Genomic DNA, 24,464 nt, shown 5'->3' with positions numbered 1-24,464 from the left:
TTCTTTATGGGATCGTATATCGTCCGAGCTCTTGTTTAAGCATACGAAATTGTAACCGGTAGTTGGTACCCGCTAGACATGCTTGCCTAGTGCGGGAACACTGGTTTTGTGACTATGTAAACTTTTCATGTCAGTAAATTTATTTTTATTTTATTTTATTTTATTCACTCAATATAACACCTATTTATGAACGATGAACTATTTCAAACTAATTTAACATCACAAAATTCACTAAATATTATTAATTTAACAATCAAACAGTTTTCAATTATAAAAAATAATTAAAACAATAATTTCCGGGCACGTGTTTTTCTTAAATACGTGATTTTCCGCCGACGAATATATAAAAAATATTTTACTTGGCAAAGCATTTACTCATATTGGTATAATTTATATAGAATATAATGTATATAGAAGCTTTCATTATTTAATTGTATTTGCTTAATTACGTCTACTTGTTGTTTAGTTATGCATCAAAGGAGTTGAAATAAGTAAATATTTGGTTTGTACCAAGTCAGTACTTGACTCACTCAGGGAGTATTGCACTCTTCAGCTTATTATTTTTATAAATCGTTTTTTTTTTAAATTTAATACCTTTATATTAAGATGTTATATGGTTCGGAATATTGTTTTAAACTCAGAATAATCGACAAAAACAAAGTAGGTTTTATATTTCGTATTTTTTTTAATATAATGTGGAAATTTATTAATAAATAAATAAATATTGGACAACATCACGTACATTACTCTGATCCCAATGTAAGTAGCTAAAGCACTTGTGTTATGGAAAATCAGAAGTAACGACGGTACCACAAACACCCAGACCCAAGACAACATAGAAAACTAATGAACTTTTTCAACATCGACTCGGCCGGAAATCGAACCCGGGTCCTCGGAGCGGCGTGCCCATGAAAACCGATGTACACACTTCTCGACCACGGAGGTCGTCAAATATAAATAAATATATATAAATAATAAATAAATATTCTGACAAATATGCTTTATTCGAAGGTCTATGTCATTAAAATTATAATAAACCAAATAGTCTCTAAGCTGTATCGCTAAGATAACTCAAACTAATTAAAGTGTTTCCATTATAAGGTATGAAATATAGTGTATGAAATTTTAATGTATGGCCACACCATTTTACGGTTGGACAAATTTGAGCGGAAAAGTGTGGTTGCCGCTAAATCCCGTTTGATTTATTCCCAGTTTATTTATTCATGAACTTTGCACTCTTTCGGTGTTAAGTTTCCTCGTAAAAATCAGATTATAGGAAGTTTCGACTGAGAAATTTCGTGAAATTAATGAGACGAAGTAAGTATTCGTTATTTTTTACATTGTACGGTATATTCATGTTTATTTAACAATAACCATTAATGATAAACTGTTGACTTGTTAATCGTATACTCATTATGTCAATATAAATATATAAACAGCATTTATCTTTAAACATGTTTGTTATATTTACGAAAAAAAATCAATATAATGTTAAATAAAATAAAATATTTATTCAAAGATTTGACTAAATATTTTTTTCTAATATTTGAAATGATCTATATACAAAATAAATCGTATCTTGAATATAGTAAACTGCTTGTTAATATCCCACTGCTGAGGAGAGGCTTCCTCCCCTCTTGACGAGTCTTAGAATTTATTCATCACGCTTCAATGTGGGTGGATGGATACTGTGTATATTTATTAAAGAATGCAAATGGTTATTCGTTAGTCGTGAACCTTGCACAGCTTTGTATAATCAATCGATAACATAAAGGGCGAGAGCTATACAAAATCTTTAATGTACGTAAAACAAAAACGTCCAAAGAAAACATTCGTTGAAAGGCGTAATGGAAAATCATTTTCTAGAAATAATAATGTCCGTTTATCGTCCTTTACGCTTACGACATTTTATATCACGATGGGATTTAGAAAGGACTCTGATGGACAGAAAACGTTTCTGTCCCTACTAAAATTGACATGAAGTAGGTATAGCCTATTCCAATCAAAGCAGATATAATGATAAAATAAACTTCAAATTTACGTATTTCATGCGATTCCCTAATAACTCGGCTATATTCTGCTCTAGTAACAGTTCTTGATTAATATATCTCTTTTTATATTACAACATTGTTAGACTTAACTAGTTAAATCCACTTTAATTTTTCTTCCAAAACTCTGATACGATTCGTCGATGTTCAAAACGCAATTTTTTCGCAAGACCATTAGATTAGCATAGATTATACAATTATTATTGATAGAAATGTACTAGTGGAAAATGTATTGCTATTATCATTTTTTTTTAATAGAACGAATAAAATTATCTCATACTCTATGGAATATCTGAAAGTTTTCTTTCTTCGTTCTTTCAAACTCTATGTTAAGACTTATCACTTTAAAAGTCAGAATATTTGCGTTACATGCTCTTTGTAACACATTTGTAAAGCAAACAGTGTAACAATATATATAAAAAAATCAAAAAATTTCAATTGGAAGTATGTCTAATTTATTATATATTTGTGAATTCTCGTATTAACCCGTAAAACTCAGTAAACAGTAATCTTTAGGAGAATAGTATTTGTTTTTAAATAAATTACCTGATTATATAGAAATAACAATTGAAAACAGTTATTATACTAATGATGACGACGTGGACTAGAATGGTTATTGCATTTCCCATGGGCAAAAAATACACTAGCTCCTTTGACCAGTGGAGGTAGTGTCATACCCACTTTTAGAATCCTGTATACGTGTGTACCTTCCATAAAATTATTTTCTAAGCAAAAAAATACCTCACATCACATAAATAGTGTTGATAAAACATAGAACTTCAATTATATTTTAATTATATCAATATATAACAATTTCAATTATAGTTTACTAGCTGATACCCGCGGCTTTACTCTCCTAGAATATGAATATATTTACAAATTAACTTCAAATATTAGGTTAATATAAAACCTCTTTGTATACCACATCGGTGTGTATTTCAGCCCTTAGGGTAGAATATCCAGAAACGATTAAATGCGAATCAACTAATTTTTAATCGGTAGCCCAAAAATAAATTACATGCTTCTAACTTCAAAAATGACAGACTTTCAGACTAATCTGTATACGGATTGTTAACCCAATTTCTCTCCTTAGGCGTATAATATCCAGAAACGCTTAAATACGTATCAAGTCATTTATAATCGGTAGCCCAAAAATAAAATTTCATGCTTCTAACTTTAAAAATGACGGACTTCCAGACTAACCTGTATACAAAATGTCAACACCTACTTTTTTCCTTAGGCGTAAAATATACAGAAACGCTTAAATACGTATCTACTCATTTTTTATCACCAAAAATAAAGTTTCATGTTTCTATCTGAAAAAATGACGGATACTATATAAACTTTCAACCCTTATTTCATCCCCGTAGGGGTATAATATACATAAACACTTAAATAAGTATCTACTCCTTTTTAATCAATGTCCCAAAAATAAAGTGTCATGTTTCTAACGTAAAAAATTGCGGACTTCCATACAAACGTTCAACCCCTATTTCACCCCTTTAGGGGTAGAACTTCCAAAATTCGCTCCTTAGTGGGTGTCATGAAATGTTAGTTTATAAGTGTACAGCCTAAAATATAAGTTTTATGCTTCTAGTTCTAAAAATGACAATACTTTCAACAACTTACAACCTTTCAACCCCCTTTTCAACCCTTTACAACACTTTTTTCCAAATAAAAAGTAGCCTCTCCTTTCTCAGGTTCTAGACTATATGTGTACCAAATTTCATTATTTTGTTTAAGCACTACATATGTATATATATTTTTTTCGTAGACTACCCTACATTTACATCACAAAATATCCTTGTATTGTTAGCATTGTACTGATATGATTGCGTTATTGTATTATTACTTCTATTATGTACGCCGATTCGACATAATTTTTATACTAATTGTTTTGTAATTTTCTCTGTAAGTGATTTAAATGTAAATCTTTTGAGGAAATAAAAGTCTCTAACCGTAAAAACGGTTATTGTTACGCGTGTTATTTTAATATTATAAATGTGAAAATTTGTTTGTTTATTTGTTATGCATTGCGTTTTAATTACTCCAAAAATCATTATGAAATAACGTACATGTTGTCAGGGGCATTAAAAACGTTATAAGACATCTAACATAATTTAAGTGAAATTATATGTATAATTGCAACCTAAGGATAGATAAATTTTATGTAAAATATCCACATGTAATTTTGTTGGTGGTTCTTTAATAAATAAATAACACGTGACCGAATGGGTGGAGCCGCGCTACGAAACAAGTAGTCTATATAATCTTGTATAGACTCAACAATGTAGATACACGGACAAAACTGAATACAATGAACTACTTTTCGAACGGTGAGGGGATCACTAATCGCTGTCGGCTGGCGAGGGCTAGTGAGTGTGTTGATGTGATTTATGTTAGGTTATTAAATTTATGGTAGAGGTCACCGCCCTAGGCGCGGCGTAGGTGTGTCTTGGTAGGGAGCATTTTGTGCAGACGAGCGATATCAATTTTTTTTTTTTTTTATCATTGTCAAAGATATTAAGAAAAACAGTTACTTTCATTTTATATACTAAATATAATAGTTTATATTTAAATATTAACAATGTTAGATTTTACAAAACATGGCAATGTTTTTGTTGTTTGAATACGTGTGCTAATATATTTTTGTTTACATATATTTGAATATACATTTTTAAACTGTGTGTCATACATTGCATTAATTGTCGTTTCGTGTTGACATAATTACGTTCTCGCGTGACATTTAACTTAAATGGAATTAGCAGCTATAATATAATATGTTAATATATTATTTAACAAATTCACGATCATATTTGGTTGTATTTTAAATGAAAAAGATAATTTTATATTATTACCAATTACAATTTTTAAAAAAATTATTGGTTTATATTATAAATACTTCCGTCTAATTAAATTAAAAAAAAAAAAAAACGAATGTTTGCGCTACACTAACTTCATTACAATAGTGAATACGATTCCTCTGTATAAAACACTCCGGTACTAATTGATGAATTCTCACTCCTTTTAGTAGATTGGTGGTATAAGATTTCTAATGGTATAAAAGGGTTGCGACCGTTTACACGGCAATTGATATAGCTAATTTAGAAAGTTTTACGATACGTTCATGTCTGTTTTCAAACAACTTTGTAATAAGTACATTATGATTCATACTAAGGAGAGAAAACGTGTATTAACAATAGAATTAGACTTATTAGTGTTTAATTGATTTTATTGAATTTGAATTTACCTTTAATAACCTATAATTAAAAAAAAGTCAGCTTTGCAGAATTTGAATTTGGAATCCGTAATGAAACACGACCAATATTCTTTTATTAGTGCTTTATCCATAAGCAATAAATGGACCACGGCTATATATGTTTTTACGCAAGTTTTTTTTTTTCGATTGAAGTCTACATGTTGTGTAACGCCATCTGCGCAATTATTTATAGAATCATAATACAGGACAATAGCTTGTAACCATGACGATAAATAATTTCCGTCAATAAAGTAAAAGAGGGGAGGTAAATGAACTCCTACGAGGGGTCTTTCATGTTCGCATATTAAATTAAACATGATACGTGGCCCCTTGAAGGCTTTTAGGAAATAATCAATGATTTTTATAGGCATAATGGAATTCGAAAGAAAATTAATTTATTCAATCAAATACGAATAGACGTTAAAGTTGTTTTGCGTTTTTATTCATTCAGTGAGTGTTTATGATTCGGGATGTCGAAAACTGTTATGACTTGTTAATTGTGTATTAAAATTATTTAGCGTAAACGAATAGTTATCAAAAGAAACATAATTTAATAAATAATCTTTATAATCGCTGTTCCTGTTATACATTTTTATTCTTATAATAATTTTTTTACGGTATCTTTTGAACTCATTATAATATAATACAAAAATAATTGATTTTAAAGTAATAATGGTCATTAAATTAAAAGGAATCGATAAAAATATATTTTAAAGAGTACTCCTCTCTGTACTACATTACACTATAAAAATATATTCTATTATATACCAAATCTGAGCAAAGCTTGTGTGTTTCGTGTAATGCGAGTTAATCTGTTTTAGCCAGAAGTTAATATGCAGATTTAATTACGTTTGTTTCTAACGTCAATTGTCAAGTAAGGATCTTTACTTGACAATGAGAACTCTGTACCAAGAAAATTGTTTATTCATTTTTTTTTTAAATATATAAATAGTTATTAACTATTGTTGCGCTAGAAACGTTTTTTTCAAACGTTGTCTATTGGAACATTACGAAAACAACCGTGAAGTTTTGGTCTCTTCGAGCTCAAAGAAGATTTACTTGCTAAATAATTATATTATCAAATTGTGTTAGGAATTTCGTATGTATTTATTTTTATTATATATACTTTAGTTTAATAATAATGGTTTATCAACAGCTGAGTTCCGCAGCCGCACAGGATGTGAAGATGAAGTGGTCAAGTTAAGCTGTAACGCGCACTCCAGAGTTGCGATATTCAACGCAGAGTTCGGAAGAGCTCCCTACGAAACGATGAACTGTCCACAGTACACAGATTATATCGCTGAGAGTAAGATACAATATAATTTATGACAAAAATATATTTATATTTATAAAAAAAAAAACAAACAAAAACAATAATTCCTTATTACATTATGTATGTATCGCGTATATATTATGAGTTATGTCTTAGTTATGTTTATGTGTCTAATTTTTGTGCTGTCCTTATTCCTTAAGATATACCTGAAATAAATCTCTGTACTATCAGGCATTTGCATATTTTATAATTTATCTGTTCGTTTTTTGTTTATTTTTGTGTATTCTGCAATGATGACTGAATACTTTAATAAATAAACAAGATGCCAAGGTAGAACTCCTCGACATTTATCGTACAACCTAACATAATATTGCTTCCTTTTATGTTTCATTTACAAAGGGGAAAATAAGTCAGAAATTACAAACACGCAAGTCTTAACGTCTCATATGTAGATAGAAGATTTTTTGTTATTTATCAAATGTAATAGTTTTACTACACATTAAGAAGTATCTATCGTGACCATTGGACGACCAACTAATTGGTTGTATGTCATTCGGAATATGTAATATAATAAGTTCACAGTGAACGTACGATTTTATTATATAAATAAGTTATTGTGCTTCTGTCCTATAAGATAGAAACATATGAAAGTAAATTAAAATTGCAACTGAGTGCATAATGCGTGTTTCATGTAAATATTTAGAATATTTAATGCAGAGTAATAAAACATTTGCGACGAAGAACGATGTTTATTTCATATGAGACAAAGCGTTTGACTCTTGTTCCATTGTTCAAGTCCGTTGGGTTTAAATTTTGTTACGTCTGGTTTCTGGCCTTTGTTGGCCATTTTTTATAACAAGCAATGGAATCCAGTTGCGAGTTAATTTAGGTAGACATAATATATTTTTTGATATTTAATTTTTTTTTTCAGCATTATTTAAAATTCTTTATTCAAGACTTGTAGAAGCACATTCATAAGATCACAAAATATTTAACGTAGTAACGTTAAAGTACTGTAATTGACTAAATACCCATTTGCCAGTCCACCGACCTTTTAACAAAAAACACGAATACTTATAGAAGTTTGGTGCTAGTCGTATCGTGTCCACGGGCTCAATAATTTTTCTTAATAAATGGACTAATATTTACTCAACGGGTAGATCTCAAGATTAACTTATAAATTAAAATTAACTATAATTTAATTTAGTTTTAAAATATAATAGAATACATTTCCAATTTTCTTACAGAATGCTTTGCTCCATACGCCGTGAAAACAGTTATGCAGATCTGTCACGGTAAACGATGGTGCCAAATCGTGGCAAACAACAGAACGTTCGGATCTCCTTGCAAGCCAAATCCGAGGAATTACCTCAAAATTGTTTATGCTTGCGGTAGGTTTATTGATTTATTTATTGTTTGGACCTATTTAAATAATAAAAGGTCAATAAAATAGAATATGATGGACGTGAAGGTGGTCGTCACTTGGTGATAGGGCTTTGTGCAAGCTCGTCTGGGTAGGTACTATCCACTCATATATTGTACCGTAAAGCAGCAATAATTAATATTGTTGTGTTCCAGTTTGAAAGGTGAATGAATCAGTGTAATTACAGTTATAAAGAGATATAAAGAATCTATGGGCAGTGATGAACTCTAACCATCAGGTGGCCCATTTGCTAGTCCGTCTACTTATATAATATAAAAGAAAGTTCCGCGAAATCCTTTCCAACTATGTACCATCAACCCCAAAGGTAATCCAAATAATACAAGCTGCTAATCTCGACTTCTGATGGGTAAAATAATGATTTCATTCAATTTCAGCCTCTATTTGTTACTAAACCGAAGTTGATTTATTTTTAAACTACCATTCAGATTATAACGAGTAACAGTATTTCATTTTGCAGTTGAATTATGCGAGTGTATGCCTCGTTTATTTCTGTATACAGGAATTTGACCCTGGTCTCTTTATTAAATACCGAGATTCTTGGGAAAAAATCGCTTCATCCATGTTACAGGCAATATAGGCATTCCTTTAAAATTTACTAAACTATTTTATTTAAAAAAATGCACTAACACATCGCATTGTTTTTTTTTTTTTTAATTCTACTCAGTAATACTATTACTATGGATATCTAAAATTGGAATGATTATCAAAAACAAACAAATAAAGTAAAGTATGAGCCTGTAAACGTCCCTAATTCCATCTTGTTGCTCGATTGCAGGTTGGTGGATAAACATGTGGCAGAATTTCATTGAAATTGTGCACATGCGGATATCCTTATGACGTTTTCTTTTGACGCCGAATACGAGATGAATTATAAACATACGTGCTTAGTTCGGTGGTGCTTGACATTTTAATCATTGGACCATCTCGGATTAACTTATTTTTTTAAAATAAAAACTTTGTTTTTTAATTATTGGTCATAACTTAATCTAAGAAAATGTTTATGACATCATTAATTGAATGATATATTCTATCAATTATTGATATTTGATGAAAAAAAAAGAACCAAATGTGAGTTTTTATAGTAACATGATTGTATCGACCTGTAAATAAAAGATGGCCTATTAATACCGAATAAGCAAGCGAAGAGACAGAATTGTGTTTAGGAAATAAAATTTGCTAATTTTATAAGTGTAATAATATCAGGGTTGTTCTTTATACAGTTCCTCTCGGAGTTCTTACAGAGAAGTATGAAAGTCCTATCGAAGAGGATGAAGTAGTGAACAATTATAACGCGAGTCGAAATGCTGGACTCTTTGATGAATCAGGTTAGTTACCCGATTAAAACAATTGATCAAATTTAGTCATTATATTTTAGCAATAAAGTCGTCTTTTGTGTGATCGTATTTTGATTTAAATGTTTTACCGTAACTGATTTTTCTTAGTATGCAATAAAGTTTATTGTTGTTAAATTTTATTATTTGGATATTTTGACAGTAACAGCTTTTAAATTTATAAAATATTTTTGTATTTGTGATTTTCACACTTTCACAGGCTCTAGTTTGTAAGTATTGGTCACATCTTGGGTTTGATGAGACAGAAAAAAATACTATTACAATAATAAATGATTTAAACTACAATATTGTTAAAGATATTGGTGAAAATTGGAGGGAGCCAAATATTCCAATTTCCAATCCAGCTGTGCAGTCACCGATTGATGTCAATGTTCCGTCTTCGAGGAATACCGAAGATACTTCGATACGTATATTAGTATCAAATATGGATAACGAAAAAGGTACATATTCAACTGAATTCCTTCAAATCTGATATTCATCTTCCAAGTCTATGAAAATATATCTGAGTATGTCTGTCCATCCAATTTTGAAGGAACCTTGACGAGCTATTATCCTTATTTGTATGTTTGTCTTTCAATATAAACCCCTTATGCTACGTCGACTGTCCCGTGCTGAGCCGGGACAAGTAGCTAGTTAAGGATATAAAATTATTATCAAAGTATTATTGCTGCTGCTATATTTGGAAATCGTAGTAATTTTTGGCACTAAGAGAGAGAGAGAGAGATTAATTAATTCCCAAATTTAGCACTCTTGTGTTTAAAGGTAGATAGATAGATAGATTTACTAGCCTTTGTAATTGTAGAATAATTGTAAAATAAGCTTATATTATTTGAGTTTTGTTTGTGTCGAATTCGAATTATTCTATTCGAAGAATTCATCTTATGGTACTTACTGTGTTATTCTGTAAGACGTCACTTCATAACACACTTGTGAAATCCTGATAACCTCCATAAGATGATTTAATGAGTTTAAATTTTATAATAATTACTGTCAATGTCAAATAGTTACCTGCGGTGACTTTGGAGTTTATTATGGAATGTATAATTTTATATTTTGACTATTTTTAATGTTATAGATCCAGAAAATCGTAGTAATATATGTTATCGTGTCATAATTCTTGCATACATTTCGGCACGATTGTGGTAAACCACAAATAATTCCAAATAATTAAAATTTCGATAATCGAACTCTATCGTAGGCATATTAAATTCAATTATTATTGGTTTATGACACATATTATTTAATTTTCTGATTAAGTAACAGCCTCTTAATAAAGTTTTCCAACTTTTCAATAAAGGCTTTTCCTGGTTTGGATATATACATTTTATGCGACACATGCAAGTTTTCCTTCAACGCTACTCACGAGACGAACTGTATACGCAAATAATAGTTACCACCGCCACTTGACATTAGTGCTGTAAGATCTATCAATCATTACTTCCATTGCCAAACTGTCGTCAAACTTGGGAACTAAGATGTTTTGTTCCTTATGCCTGCAGTTATACTGGCTGGCTCACCCTACAATTACTACTAAATACTGTTGTTTGTTTGGATTTGAACACGCAATAGTCAGTTTAAGCATACGTGATTTGTCTATTGGGCTACCTCAGTTCATTTTGTTATAGATGATACAATTATAAATACTAATAAAACTATATAAGCGTGACTGATAAATGCAATCTGTAATCAAAATTTTCATCATAATTACAGTTATGTTTGATTCGAATATAATATGAATGTTTATAAATAATTTGTTTATTATAATTAAATCACATTAAACAGGAAACAAAAATGCTGAAATAATAATGCTTGTTACAGAATCGTCGCTTGTAAAGGAGTCTTCACATTATTCATCAAATACAAAATTCCTTATTTACATAAGTATTGGGATTTTAATAATAATTATTTTAGTTGCATTGCTGTTTGGCATTCGGTATTACAAAAACAGAGAAAGATCTAGAAATTCTAAAAACGGCGACATGTTCACAACAGAAGCTCCGAACGTTTTCAATGACGCAGCGTCGGATATAGACGATGTTGACGTGAGCCACATTTCTGGAACGTTCTACGATCCGTTGCACCCAGACATGATTCTTTATAGAGATGGTCAAACCAAAACAGCATTGAGAGCAATGAAACCTCTCTCAACTGTATATCCTTGTGCGGGCGCCAGTATGTATGGTAATGTGGATTATGCGCCATCTAATTCACGTGAAACAAGGTTTATGACGAAAGAGATGGATTCCGATATCAAGTTGAATCCAAACTTTGGTTGGATATACTAGTCCTCACTTCGAATGGAATTATTAAATTGGACACTCAAGGACATTATGATTTATTTCTATATCTAAGTGATGATTATAAAAATGCTTATAAAGCAAAATTATTTATAGGGATAATGTTTGATTGAACGACATTTTAAAGTGTATTTATCGCACTATGTAGAATATAAGTTAGAACGCAGTGCTATGATAAGTACGAATTATGATAAGACTGTACCTACAGTATGGTCGCTGTTATCACACATATTAACGCTATATTTATATTTCAATTGTTTTGTCCAACGTATATTATATACTTCACACCATATTTCGTTTAATATCTTTATAATTACCTATATGAATGTTTAAATTATATATGATTATATAAAAATCATTGGTTTGCTAACGAATTAATAATTAATCGAAATGAAGTCTTTCTAAAACAGTATAATATTATGTATAAAATTTTATTGATGTAAAAACAAAAATAAAATACTTCATATTTATTATCTATGCGTAAAAATAATTATATAATGTTTTGTCTCCTTCAGCCTTAACTGATATAACAGCTGACTTATGTAAATATTGTAAATAGCTTTAATATTCTGTATTTTAATTAAATTTATAATCATAAAAAAATATTTTTTTCACATATAAAGATGCATCCACACTTTTCCACCCACGAAATCAGTTTACGAAAATGCACTTATTACATTAATGTCGGAGCAAGTCGGACTTGCGCAGGTGTGGATACGCTTTAAAAGGCGATTATATTATCGCTATAAACTCTTCCCTAGCGTAACTTTTAACTTTATTTCGCAGTGCACTAAGTAAATAAGAAGAAATAGTATCAATATACATAAGCTAAATCAAAGATACGTTTGTTTATACTCAAAATTCGAAAAGGTCCTAAGTCAATAAACTGTGTAAGTATACTTTACGTAACCGCGTCAGAAGATGCACACATAAGGTCGAATATGACTGTGGTAAATTATTATCATACGATTATATTAATAAGCTCTAAAGAGGTCGAGTATTATATTTTTAATGCAATTATGATGGAATTTAATAAATTGTGTTTATTAAACATAACATTAAATATGATTTGTTCTCATTAAGTTTTTACGCAAATTTCGTCATTCCGTAATAAATTATTAATGCAATTTAAAATTGTAAATTATAAAAACGCTTCCGCGATAAACGTAACTTGAATAAATGAAAACCCATATTCAATAATTAATTTTTAATAAACATTATTTCCTAATTTAATTTAATACTCATTACACGATTTGGAATATAAAAACAAATAATTTTATAATTTTTTTGAATAAAATATTTTATAAATTGTGTTTCATTGAAAACTTCATCCGTGATTCCTTAAAAATAATTATTATTATCTTTAGTTAGTCACTTATTGTCAATAAAAAAACTTTTTTAAATACAACCAATCTAACATAATTCGATGTTATAAGTTTCGGAAATAAGAGTTTCTAAAAGTATGTTATACTTTTCTGGATTATTAGGCAATGGTTGCGTGAATAAGGGTCATTACCAGAATAAATTATGGCGTTTCATTGGTATATTACAATAACACTCAAGGGATTGGAAATTTAATACAAGTAATAATAACTATACCAACATATTAGTTAACGAAAACACTCCACAGAACACGATCGTGAAATGTCAAAAAATAAAGAATATTTTATTCTATAATTGTCTGCTGGAAGAACTGTTAGTTCATTGGTTCGGTAGTACGTAGTTGGACGGTATATATTGTTGTTTTTATTTTAACGTCCCAGTTTGAGTTAAATTTAAAAATACTAACGTAATCTAATCTAAAAGATTATAAACTATCAACATTTTAGGCATTTTAATGTAGGTATTATTGAAAATTAAATGATTAAGTATAGGCCTTCAACTATTGTTTTAATGCCAAGTGAATGTACACACCCGTCCTTACATCCTCAATGAACCATCAAATCAAGATCTAATGTTCTCTTGGGTCTATTATGACACTAGCTCATTTATATATTACAACCAAACATCACAATCATAATTAGAAAGGAATGAACTTTAGTAAAGAAACTACTTACTATCACGATAATTTATCCGAAACATTTTTTCTGTACAAATGAAAATATACCGAAACAATTCTATATACCCGGAAAGTAATGATCTTTTATTAATTTTAAAATTTTTTATATAGTTCTATGACTATTTAATTTGAGCCAAAAAAGTCTCAAAAACAAAGACAATACCGAATCTATTATTCATTATAACACTAAATATCGACGCATACTTAAAATATAATTTAAATTTGGAATGTCCTAATGTTCAAACGTAAAGTAACAACCGGTAAATATTCCTGTTAGGCCTTTTTTTCCTTTTGACGAAGCTTGGAGTGTAATGCATCACGCTGCCCTAATAGGGGTCGGTGGACGTGGCGAGGTTCATCTGGCATATAATGTAGGTTTCACGATGTTTTCCTTCACCGCCGTGCACGAGATGAATTATAAACAAATTAAGCCCATGAAAATTAACAGAACAGTGGTTACTTGCCTGGCTGTATATCTGCTTGCCGGTTTAAGCTTACTGGAATTAAGCAATCATATGGATTTAATTTCAATTGATAGGAACGTTAAAGGGAGTACAGCTAGACGACTGTGCGTTACCAAAACAATTGATTCAAAATCCGGACCATTTGGACTCTTTCCATGTCGTTAGAGAGAGTAATTTATTGTTATGACTCAATTCAAGCGGTTTTTTTTCAGTTTACATTCCGCAAGACCGCTTTTCCCTAATGTGGAACTATTAGCCTTGAATGGGCATTGGTGATTGGTAGATTTGGCGTGAATAGCGATTGCTTTTATTTATAAGACAATTTTATGATTGGATAGTCTTTTCGTTGAGTGCGATTAATTATTATGCCCTTCAAAGATTTTGAATGCCTACATTACATTTTGTTACGTAATTTAAATGCACACATACAAATGTATCCAGTAAAGACTTTACTGGATAAAGTTGTGTGTGTGCATTTTGATGTGTTAGTGAAATGTTGAATACGAAAGTAATGTCGAATTCTAGTCGCAAATATTATAATTGTATTATAGGACTGATTATTTTTAAGCCGAAGAACAATCACGTGGATCTTAATGTAAGATTGTGACTTTAAATTAAAGGAATACACAGAGCTTTAAGCTTTAATATGCTTAATATTTTTTTGATCTTGTTATCTGTATTTAGTAAAAATCGCGAGTTCACAAGTGTTTGTCGTAATAATATCGTTTAACGTTATCACAAATTCTACCGCCCAATAAATATTTAGTATTGTTGAGTTTCGGTTTGAAGGATAAGTTAATCGAAGTAACTACAGGTGCATTGGCAATAAAAGGAATGTTTAATATTTCTTAGTGCAATGTCTATAGATAGTTCTGATAACTCACCAACAGACTAGTATCCGTACATATAATATAATACTTTGTATATATATTTAAAAACACTGATTCGATCAATGGATTTGTCTAGCTCACTATTCCTTCCACGTGTTTTCTCTCGGCCAACTTGGTTCTTTGCAGTATTCTGTTAGAGCTTAGTAATTTTGATGCTTTAAGCGTCTTAGGAGCGTCCAGTGAGAAGTATTTAGGTCACGAGCACTAGTAATTATGTCAATATAAATTTCGAGTAAATTTCTAAAACTAACATAGTCTATGTATAAAAAAATAATGTTTATATAGATTTCCACAGAAAAAAAGGTGCTTGGTTTCGTCATTTTTTGTGTTGTTGACGATATTTTAGAAAAATGTTATATTGATTCATTGTTACTATAGAACTTTTCATTTCGAAAACATAATATTCTTCATTCAAGTTGGCTCATAAAAACACATTAAAATCGTTATGTTACACTGTTGAATTAAATGGGAAGCTACCATCAGTTCGTGCAGTAGATTCTACGGAGAAGAACCGGCAAGAAATTCATTAATTATTTTCTTCCATCAATTTAATTACAGAGTATGTCAATAAAGTAATATAAAATTACATACATATATTCTGCCTTGAAATCAACAACTACGAAAGTCCACGCATTTTTATCATTAATATCATCCTGTATTGAGTAATAAACATTATACATTAATGTTTCTTTTATATAAGATTTAAATTTGGAATCTTATTATACAAAAGAATATCCTGCTCTAGGAGGGATCTATTAATTTTGCGAAGTCTGAAACTAGATGTTATTAGTTTACATTTTCTCCTTGTGTGTATAAGATAATTGCTTAAAATAAAATCTTTATTATTGTTAATATACATAATATTCCTAAAAACATATTACGAAGCAACTATGAAGCACCATTTATGTTATTAGTAAGGTAGTAAAAAAGTTTTTAGAAACGAAGAAAGTTTCGTACGTGAAATCGTGTAGTGTCCTTACAAAGGCTTTTAAGGGTGTTAGATACAATTTGAAAGCATCTCAAGTTTCACAATGGTATTGAATACACCGACGTATTGCAAGGTATTCGATAATGGCCACTTATGTGACACAAAGCTATTGACTGTAGGGAGCTATGCTTTGGAACTTGTATTCCCTTCGGAATGTCTCATGACGGATGCATTACGACCGGTGAGCTTGGGAAAAGTAATCAGTTTAAAAACTAACAGCGCATAAGTGTTCAGCTGAAAAAGGCCTTATCTCCTTTTAAGGAGAAATATTTGAGCTAATTTCACGACTCTTTTCTGCATTTGGTACATACGTACGTCATCCGACATTCGTACAATATGAAGTGGACACAGATTAGGCTTTATTATGTTATCCTGGATAGGAACTAACGATCTATAAATTCCACGTGTTTTTCTAGGCTCTTTGCAATACGTTATTAGAACTTAATATCTTTGTTTAAGCTTATCCGCATCCAGAGAAAAGTATTAAATTCATGAATGATATATAAATATCAATTCAAACTAAATAAGATAAAATAAAATATATATTATTTTTTTTTTAATAACTTTATTTTTTTAAACCGGTGGCTTAAAACAGTTTACCGATGGTAGGACTTTTTGGCTGATCGAAAATCTCACTCATTACTAATTCTACTGCTTAGCATCAATGTTTGCAATGAATTTGCAGTATTAATGTATATGGTAACAGTGATCACTCAGCGCCAGGCAGCTTATTATTGACTGAACAAGCGTTGTGTTATTTTCTCCAATACACGACAAACATTCATATGATCTATAACTTTCTATCTACCGAGATACCGCATCACACACACATACACAAACTTAAACACACCTATATATATATATAGTATTTTAAAACGATCTTAACATATATATTATCCCTAAAATGCACTGTAAGGAGGCAAGGAGACCCTTAACGTAAGTTTTACTTAGTATGGGAGTGTCTCCCTTCCTGTACCATTTTACTGTATGTAATACAATTAAATACGTATATTTTAAGGGAAAAATAAATAAATATTGTGATTATTATTTATTACCGAGAAGAACGGACAATAAATTCAGTAGTTAATCACTTTTCAATAATTAATTTATCCCGCATTAAAATCAACGAATGCGTGCTCGAAGCTATACGTGTAAAAACATTGTATTAGTATAATATGTATTTATTTTGTATGAAATAAACTGTCTGTCGCACTCCCAATAAACCGTAATAAACATGAAATTCCTCTTACAGTATTAGAACATTAGTATTATTATATAATTTAAACTTGGCAAAGGTCCATATTGAAAGTCGGATGAAATGATGAAAATGCAATGGCCTGTCTATATGATAGATAGTTTAATATCAGGAATAGATATTTTAAAGGTTTCATGGAATCTTACCAAGGTATATAAATAAGGTTTTTAATATTATAGATATAAAATTTGTCATATATGTATCCACCAAGCCGTATCGGATCAACGTCGTGGAATAAACTCCATTCTTTCCCTTCTCTTCAAAAGGAGAGTTGAGCTTGACCCATAAGTGGTTTAATTTTTTTTTGTTGGCCTGAGTCCATGCTAGATATCCTTTTAGTCAAATTACATTGAAATTCGCGTTTGGTATACTTTTAATATTTAATCTTCTTTATATTCGGCCATTGTCTAAAATAATGATATTTAAAAAAAGGTTTTTGTGTGTTAATACCCTGACACTGTAATGAAGTATTGATATATATTTTTGTTGAAAATGAAATAATAAATTTGTTTTATTAATATAGGTTATACGACTCTCGCCAGGATTCACATATTGGGTCATAATGATATTGCCCATAGAACAATAAATATTAATGTTTACTGTATCTTTTATACAAATACAATTATAACAACTCAAATAATACTTTTACATAGTAGACTTAAAACTACATAGATATATATATTAATGAGAGCCGAGATGGCCCAGTGGTTAGAACGCGCACAACTTAACCGATGATTCGGGTTCAAATCCAGGCAAGTATCACTGAATTTTCATGTGCTTAATTTGTGTTTATAATTCATCTCGTGCTGGAAAACATCGTGAGGAAACCTGCATGTGTCTAATTTCAACGAAATTCTGCCAAATGTGTATTCCACCAACCCGTGTTGGAGCAGCTTGGTGGAATATGCTCCAAACCTTATCCTCAAAGGGAGAGGAGGCCTTAGCCCAACAGTGGGAAATTTACAGGCTGTTAATGTAATGTAAAATTAATGACATGTTTAAAAATTAATTCTTAATGTAGTCCTTAGAAAAGGAAATTAGAAAATTATAATTTCTCGTCAAATTAATACGTTATTCTGTAATTGAAAATGATCTTTAACATCAGATATTCACCAATTTATAAATCGAGTTCTAATCTGCGTCCCCATTATGAAGTTTAGGAGAAGTATCTATGTATATAAAAAGATTGAAATGTTTCATACATTGAGATGGTTCTACCATCAACCAATCCAGAGTTAGAGAATGATATCTGAAGGAAAGCGCTGATACTTGGTAGAATAAAACGGGATTGAAGAGATAATGTTAGCCTTCAAATAATTTCTTTAATCCAATTTATATAATTATTAATGACCCGTCCCGACTTTGCACGGGCGCAATGCTGCCACTAAATATACCACAGAATGTCTTACAACTTTCACAGTTTTTCAGTCGTTAGACAATACAAACCGCTATGTCCCTGCGTTTTAAATCTGTAATATCTTCGAAAATATTCATTTAAAATACAGGCTGTAAAACGCCATATTGATCTATATTAAATGCACAATGTATTTAAGGTACTTAATTGGATAAAATAATTAATGTTGTATTGCTTAAAATCGCTTCGTAAATAAGCCTTTATTTCTCTTAAAAAGTAAAGTATAAAATATGGTTATTGTGGGTTATCCCTAAGAGATAGACCATTGCGGACTTTTTTGAAGACCTTTTAAGGTGTACAATACAGTAGTACATTATTTTGATCTATCTCGTAAGGTTCAGCCAGCAATGTAAGCGCAAAAAATGTGTTTATTTGCGACATCACTTTAGAAACCTCTAAAATTATCAGGGTTTCTCTACTATATTGTGCATGTATTAATACGTATAAACCTTGCTCTTGAATCAATCTATCTATTAAAAAACCTTCTTAAAATCCTTTGTGTAATTTTAAAGATCTAAGCGTACATAGGGACAGACAGCGGTAAGCGACTTTGTTTTATACTATGTAATAATAATAATAATAAAGTGTTACCACAGGCACAAGGGACACAACATCACAAAGGCCACGGTTGGTGGCGCATTGGCGTTGAAAAGAATGGTTACTTTTTTTTTGGCGCCAATGTCTACGCCAATTACATATGCAAAAAAAAGAACAGGATAAATATTAAATGCATTAATATTTTAGTTCTACCGTCAAGCTACAGTATTGGCATGATGGCAATTAGTGTTTGTGGACACTTTTAAAGGTGAAGACGCATGTTATAAGATACTTTTACCTCGTCTTAAATTATACATTTTCCTGCTGTCTCTGTCATATATCTGTTCAAATGACCAATAATATTTAAGAGGTCAAACGAGATGGTGGTTTAAAAAAGAAGTTGTTACAATGTAACCGATGCGACATTAAATTAATCTTCTTTAGTGCAAGCACTTTTGGCGCGGAATCCACCGACTGCATCACAAATACGCAAATACAACCTTATTACTAATACCGTAATAAGTTTAATTAATAAATAGTCATCATGTTGTTCTACAAATGAATATTAGGAATACAATTTACTGTCGTAAAAAGTGGAGCCATGTAATATAAAATTAATAATGAAACAAAAAAACCCGTGATACAAAAAAATATACGTTAAGAATATTCTTTCGTTTTTTTTTTTATATTTAAGAAATATATCTGACAAGTAAGACTGTAAATAAAAAGCGGAAAGAAAACTAGCATAAGATATACATTTAAAGGACATATCAGATATCGGAGAGATTTTTCCAGTATGTGAATTCTATATAAAATACCAATTGTGCCGCACATCTTCGGTTAGCCGATAAGTTCTTTTGTCACAACTGCTATGGTTCCCGAAGGCCTCGGTCTCCGATAGCCTGATACAAAACCTCTCTCGAATCACGTTATAGAATGATACGTGCGTTGTGCGTCGGACACTTTACTATCGTTTTACGATCGCAGTCTACGTGCCGACGACGATTTTGCTGAGAAAAGGGAATTTTCAGTAACAAGAGTCGAAAATCCTTTTAGAGAAATGTAATTGTCATATAACACCATTTAATTTTGGTAACATAAGTTTGAACGTGTTCTATACGACGAAATAAGACATGCCACTTTAATACGCTATATGAAATATGGAATTTGTAAACAAAAATCATTTTAAATTTGAAAATCTTAATCATCTAATAGTTCTGAAATGATCCATTGTAAGTGGTCATTTTTATAATAGTACACTTTTGTTTATAATATGGGTAGACGGACGGACAAATTTGCCACCGGATGGTAAGTGGTCACCACCGCAAATCGACATTGACTTAATAAATATTAACCATTCAGTATGTGCCTTGTGTCTGCAGTTACCCTGGTTTAATCAAAATCAAAATATACTTTATTCAATAAGGTTTTAATAAGCACTTTTGAATCGTCATTTAACAAACTATATTAAGTGAATCTACCACCGGTTCGGAATGCAGATTCTACCGAGAAGAACCGGCTAGAAACTCAGTAGTTACGCTTTTCCAACACTTAAAAAAACAAAGTCATTGTTAGTTAAATACAATGACATATGTATATAATACATTCTGCCCGGAAGTCAACAAGTATTAGCTCCACGCTTTTTTATCATCTATATAATCTTGTATTGAATAATATGCCTTCTTTACCGATGTATTTTTACCAAATGATTTGAATTTATGAAACGGCAAAGTTGATGTAAAAAAAGCAGATGTAAAAGTGCTTGTAAAATCTTACTTGAATAATGAATTTTTTGATTTTGATTTTGATACCAGAAGATGGAGCGCCTCTTGAAATGTTTTAGTTTGTAATATTGTACAAGTAGTTGCGCTTTCCAGTTACACTCGGCTGAAATTAAGTCTATTGAGGTGACAAGTGTGCATTTCATGTCCTAGTTTAAAGCCTTAAAGATATCTATGCTAATTTACAATATATCTTATTTATTTTAAATTGGATTCATTGCTAATAAAAATTTTAAAAATTCAACACTAAGTTACAATACTAGGTTTAGTGAAAATCGTATTTATTCTATAAATCCTTACGTTATACGTTACGAAATCCATAGATAAATGCTAAAAATAGGAACACTATCAACATGAAGTAAAATTCCAGTCGGATTTGCTACACCGATTAGATAAATTTTGCCATTAGATTTTTAGTAATAGATATAGGCGGTCATCTATAAATTGACTATTTAAAGCAAAATTAATTATTCAAATAGGACGCGTGGTTCGAATTGTGTTCAAATTTACAAATTATCTAGCTTTATAATAGGCATTCAAATTGAAGTCTATCTACCTATGTATGTTTGACACCGCTGATAGAAATGAGGTCTCCGGATAGCGAGGCAGCTTCGTAATTCCATTGCTTGGTGGTAGGGCTTTGTGCAAACCCACCTAGGTAGGTACCACCCAATCATTAGATATTCTATCGCCAAACAACAGTACTCAGTATTGTTGTGTTCCGGGTTGAAGGGTGAGTGAGCCAGTGTAACTACAGGCACAAGGGACATAACATCTTAGTTCCCAAGGCTGGTGGCGCATTGGCGATGTAAGGAATTGTTAATATTTGTTACAGCGTCATTGTCTATGGGCGGTGGTGACCACTTACCATTAGGTGGCCCATAAGCTCGTCCGCCAACCTATACCATAAAAAAGCTAAAAAAAAATCATAGTTAAGATGCCTTCTTGCATAGTCTATAGTTCATATATTCGTCTGTTTAAGCTTTCATGAGTTATCTTCTAAGAGCTAAGTCTCAGTACTCAACGCACCCCCATACCCAATCGATGACGCTGTCAAAACCAGTAGAGCTAACAGAAAACACTTCATACAAAATAAAAACACTATCTAATGTCAATACATTTTAATTTACTCATAAGTATAAGTTAAATATTAATAGACGCGTATTAATAAGTTACTCACTTGGCGTATCGTCTGACTTTATTTTAATGTGAAGTAAAATTTACGTTACCCCTATATATGCAGCCTATACTTACTATTTGAAGCATAAATAGAGCATTAACTTACGGGCCTAGCGATGTAAAAAGTCACATGTTCGATCCTGACCTTTGGGCTATTGTGGCTTAATTGGAGGTGTAAAAAGGGTTATCAGTAATTCCTAATATTTCTTTAAAAAATGAACCATTGATGCACAAATACACTCTATTCTTAACGAAGGCTTAATCCAGTACGCTATTCCAGTGTACGTGTTATGAAACGATAATATTACAAAATTATTATTATGTTATAAAATTGAAACGTACGTAATATAATAATCTTAATTTAAATTCGATCTTAATAATAGCCGGTATCTTGTATTTGTTTCGTATAAATTGTTTTTGTTCAATGATTACAAATTTTCACACCGATATATTGAAAATCCACAGAGAATAGAAACGGTATATGCCGTTATGAATTAATACGGTTTTATCAGCGATTAATTTGCTAAATGTTAATTAAGCTTGAGCCGAGATGGGCCAGTGGTTAGAACACGTGCATCTTAACCGATGATAACGGATTCAAACCCAGACAAGTACCACTCAATTTTCATGTGCTTCATTTGTGTTTATAATTCATCACGTGCTCAGCGGTTAAGGAAAAACCCTCAAGGAAACCTGCATGTGTCTGATTTCAGTAAAATTGTCACACGTGTATCCACCAATCTGCATTGGAGCAGCGTGGTGGAATAAGCTCCAATACTGCTCCCCAAAGCAGCGGCCTTAACCAAGGAGTGGGAAATTCACATTTTATTACTTTAATTAAGCATAAAATATTTTTTTCGTTCAGTACAATAAAAATTGTCTAAAATGTGATTAATAAGGTTGTTACAAAAATAAAATAAAGTATATTCAATCTAAACATGTAAAATCGTTTTATAGATATTATATTAATAATCACGATGAATAACATCGTAATGTGTAATTTTATGCTCAAGAAAATTAAAGACATTCACGTGCTTTCAGAAATTAAATTATAAACTCAAATCGCAAGGCTTTCTAATCTCTGCTAATCCAAGCACGTAGAATTGAACAAAAGCAATATAACTTTTCTCATTCGATAGCTACAATAGGAGGAACCGGTCAAACGTATAATTAGAATCCACGTCTAACTTTATTTGTTTGGGACGAGATGCGTTTTATGATGCGTCAAGTGATTTCTTAATGTAAAAAAACGAATTCAATTAATTTCTTGTTAATTGAATTCGTTTTCGAAAGTGTGGTTTTACAACGTATTTTTTTTTTGTACCTTCACAGACGCGTTGCCTACCGGCATGTGTTTATTGCCAGACAGTATCATGATACAAATTATTGGGATTATTGACGTCTGTGTATAATTCATTTATAAATACAAGTTTCTATTGGACTCGACGACGACTTCTCCATTGGTGAGGTTAGTTTTCGTCGAATTCTAAATATCGAAGCTGGTCTGGATGTTATCAAGCCAGTTTAGTTTAATTGTTTTAGAAGTGAAACTTCTTTGGACGCGATTCATTAAAAATTACAAATATATATAAATTCTACATACGGATTTAACTGATCAAGTTTTATTTTGGACGCAGTTCAATAAAATATTAGTTAGAACTGTATGAAAAGATTTATGTATATAAGTTTAAAGAACCTCTTTAACTAATTGAAACATATTTTATATATTTGACGGTATTTTTGTGAAAATAATGCATTGTTACTGGCATACTAGCGGAACATCGGGTCTGTTGTAGCGTAGCGGCTATTTTTATTAAGAATAAATCGGAATGTCACCAGCGCGCCATAGCAGCGGCAAATCTAATATTTCATTATTAAAAGAATTATGTAATATGTTTGTTAATTAATGTACTGGAAGAATGTAATGTTTTGTTTTGGTTAAATATTAGTTTAACATATTTATGAATTGTAAAGATATGTATACATGTATGTAAGTTTTGTTGAGGGTTGTGTTTTGTTATCCCGTTGATAGAAAACCCTTTTATTATTATATCATATATTATAGAAAACTAAGACAAATGAGCCGACTTTATTATCTTGGTGTGCGTGACAGCCACGCTTAATACTCGCCAAACGTCATACTCCTTTACGCCAATCGTTGGCCACTGTTTAATTCGACACGTTTACAGACATCTAGACATATAAAAAAATCAAAGCTGAAAAC

At 30.9% G+C, this 24,464-nt stretch overlaps 1 protein-coding gene across 1 annotated transcript in view; it reads left to right on the top strand.

Moving 5' to 3' along the window:
- LOC113393162 (uncharacterized) overlaps window positions 1-11,952 on the top strand; it is a 30,754-nt gene extending 18,802 nt beyond the window's left edge. The window contains exons 4-8 of the mRNA XM_064215908.1: window positions 6,464-6,613; window positions 7,828-7,971; window positions 9,245-9,349; window positions 9,673-9,816; window positions 11,195-11,952. Coding sequence (XP_064071978.1) covers window positions 6,464-6,613; window positions 7,828-7,971; window positions 9,245-9,349; window positions 9,673-9,816; window positions 11,195-11,661 — 1,010 coding nt within the window. The 3' untranslated portion in view covers window positions 11,662-11,952. The remainder of the gene's footprint in view (window positions 1-6,463; window positions 6,614-7,827; window positions 7,972-9,244; window positions 9,350-9,672; window positions 9,817-11,194) is intronic.
- The last annotated feature ends 12,512 nt before the right edge of the window (window positions 11,953-24,464 follow it).

This window comes from Vanessa tameamea, chromosome 9 (genome assembly GCF_037043105.1).
Source record: "Vanessa tameamea isolate UH-Manoa-2023 chromosome 9, ilVanTame1 primary haplotype, whole genome shotgun sequence".
NCBI lineage: Eukaryota > Metazoa > Arthropoda > Insecta > Lepidoptera > Nymphalidae > Vanessa > Vanessa tameamea.
Note: the sequence above shows the minus strand (reverse complement) of the source record. Positions and strands in the feature narration are given on the sequence as shown.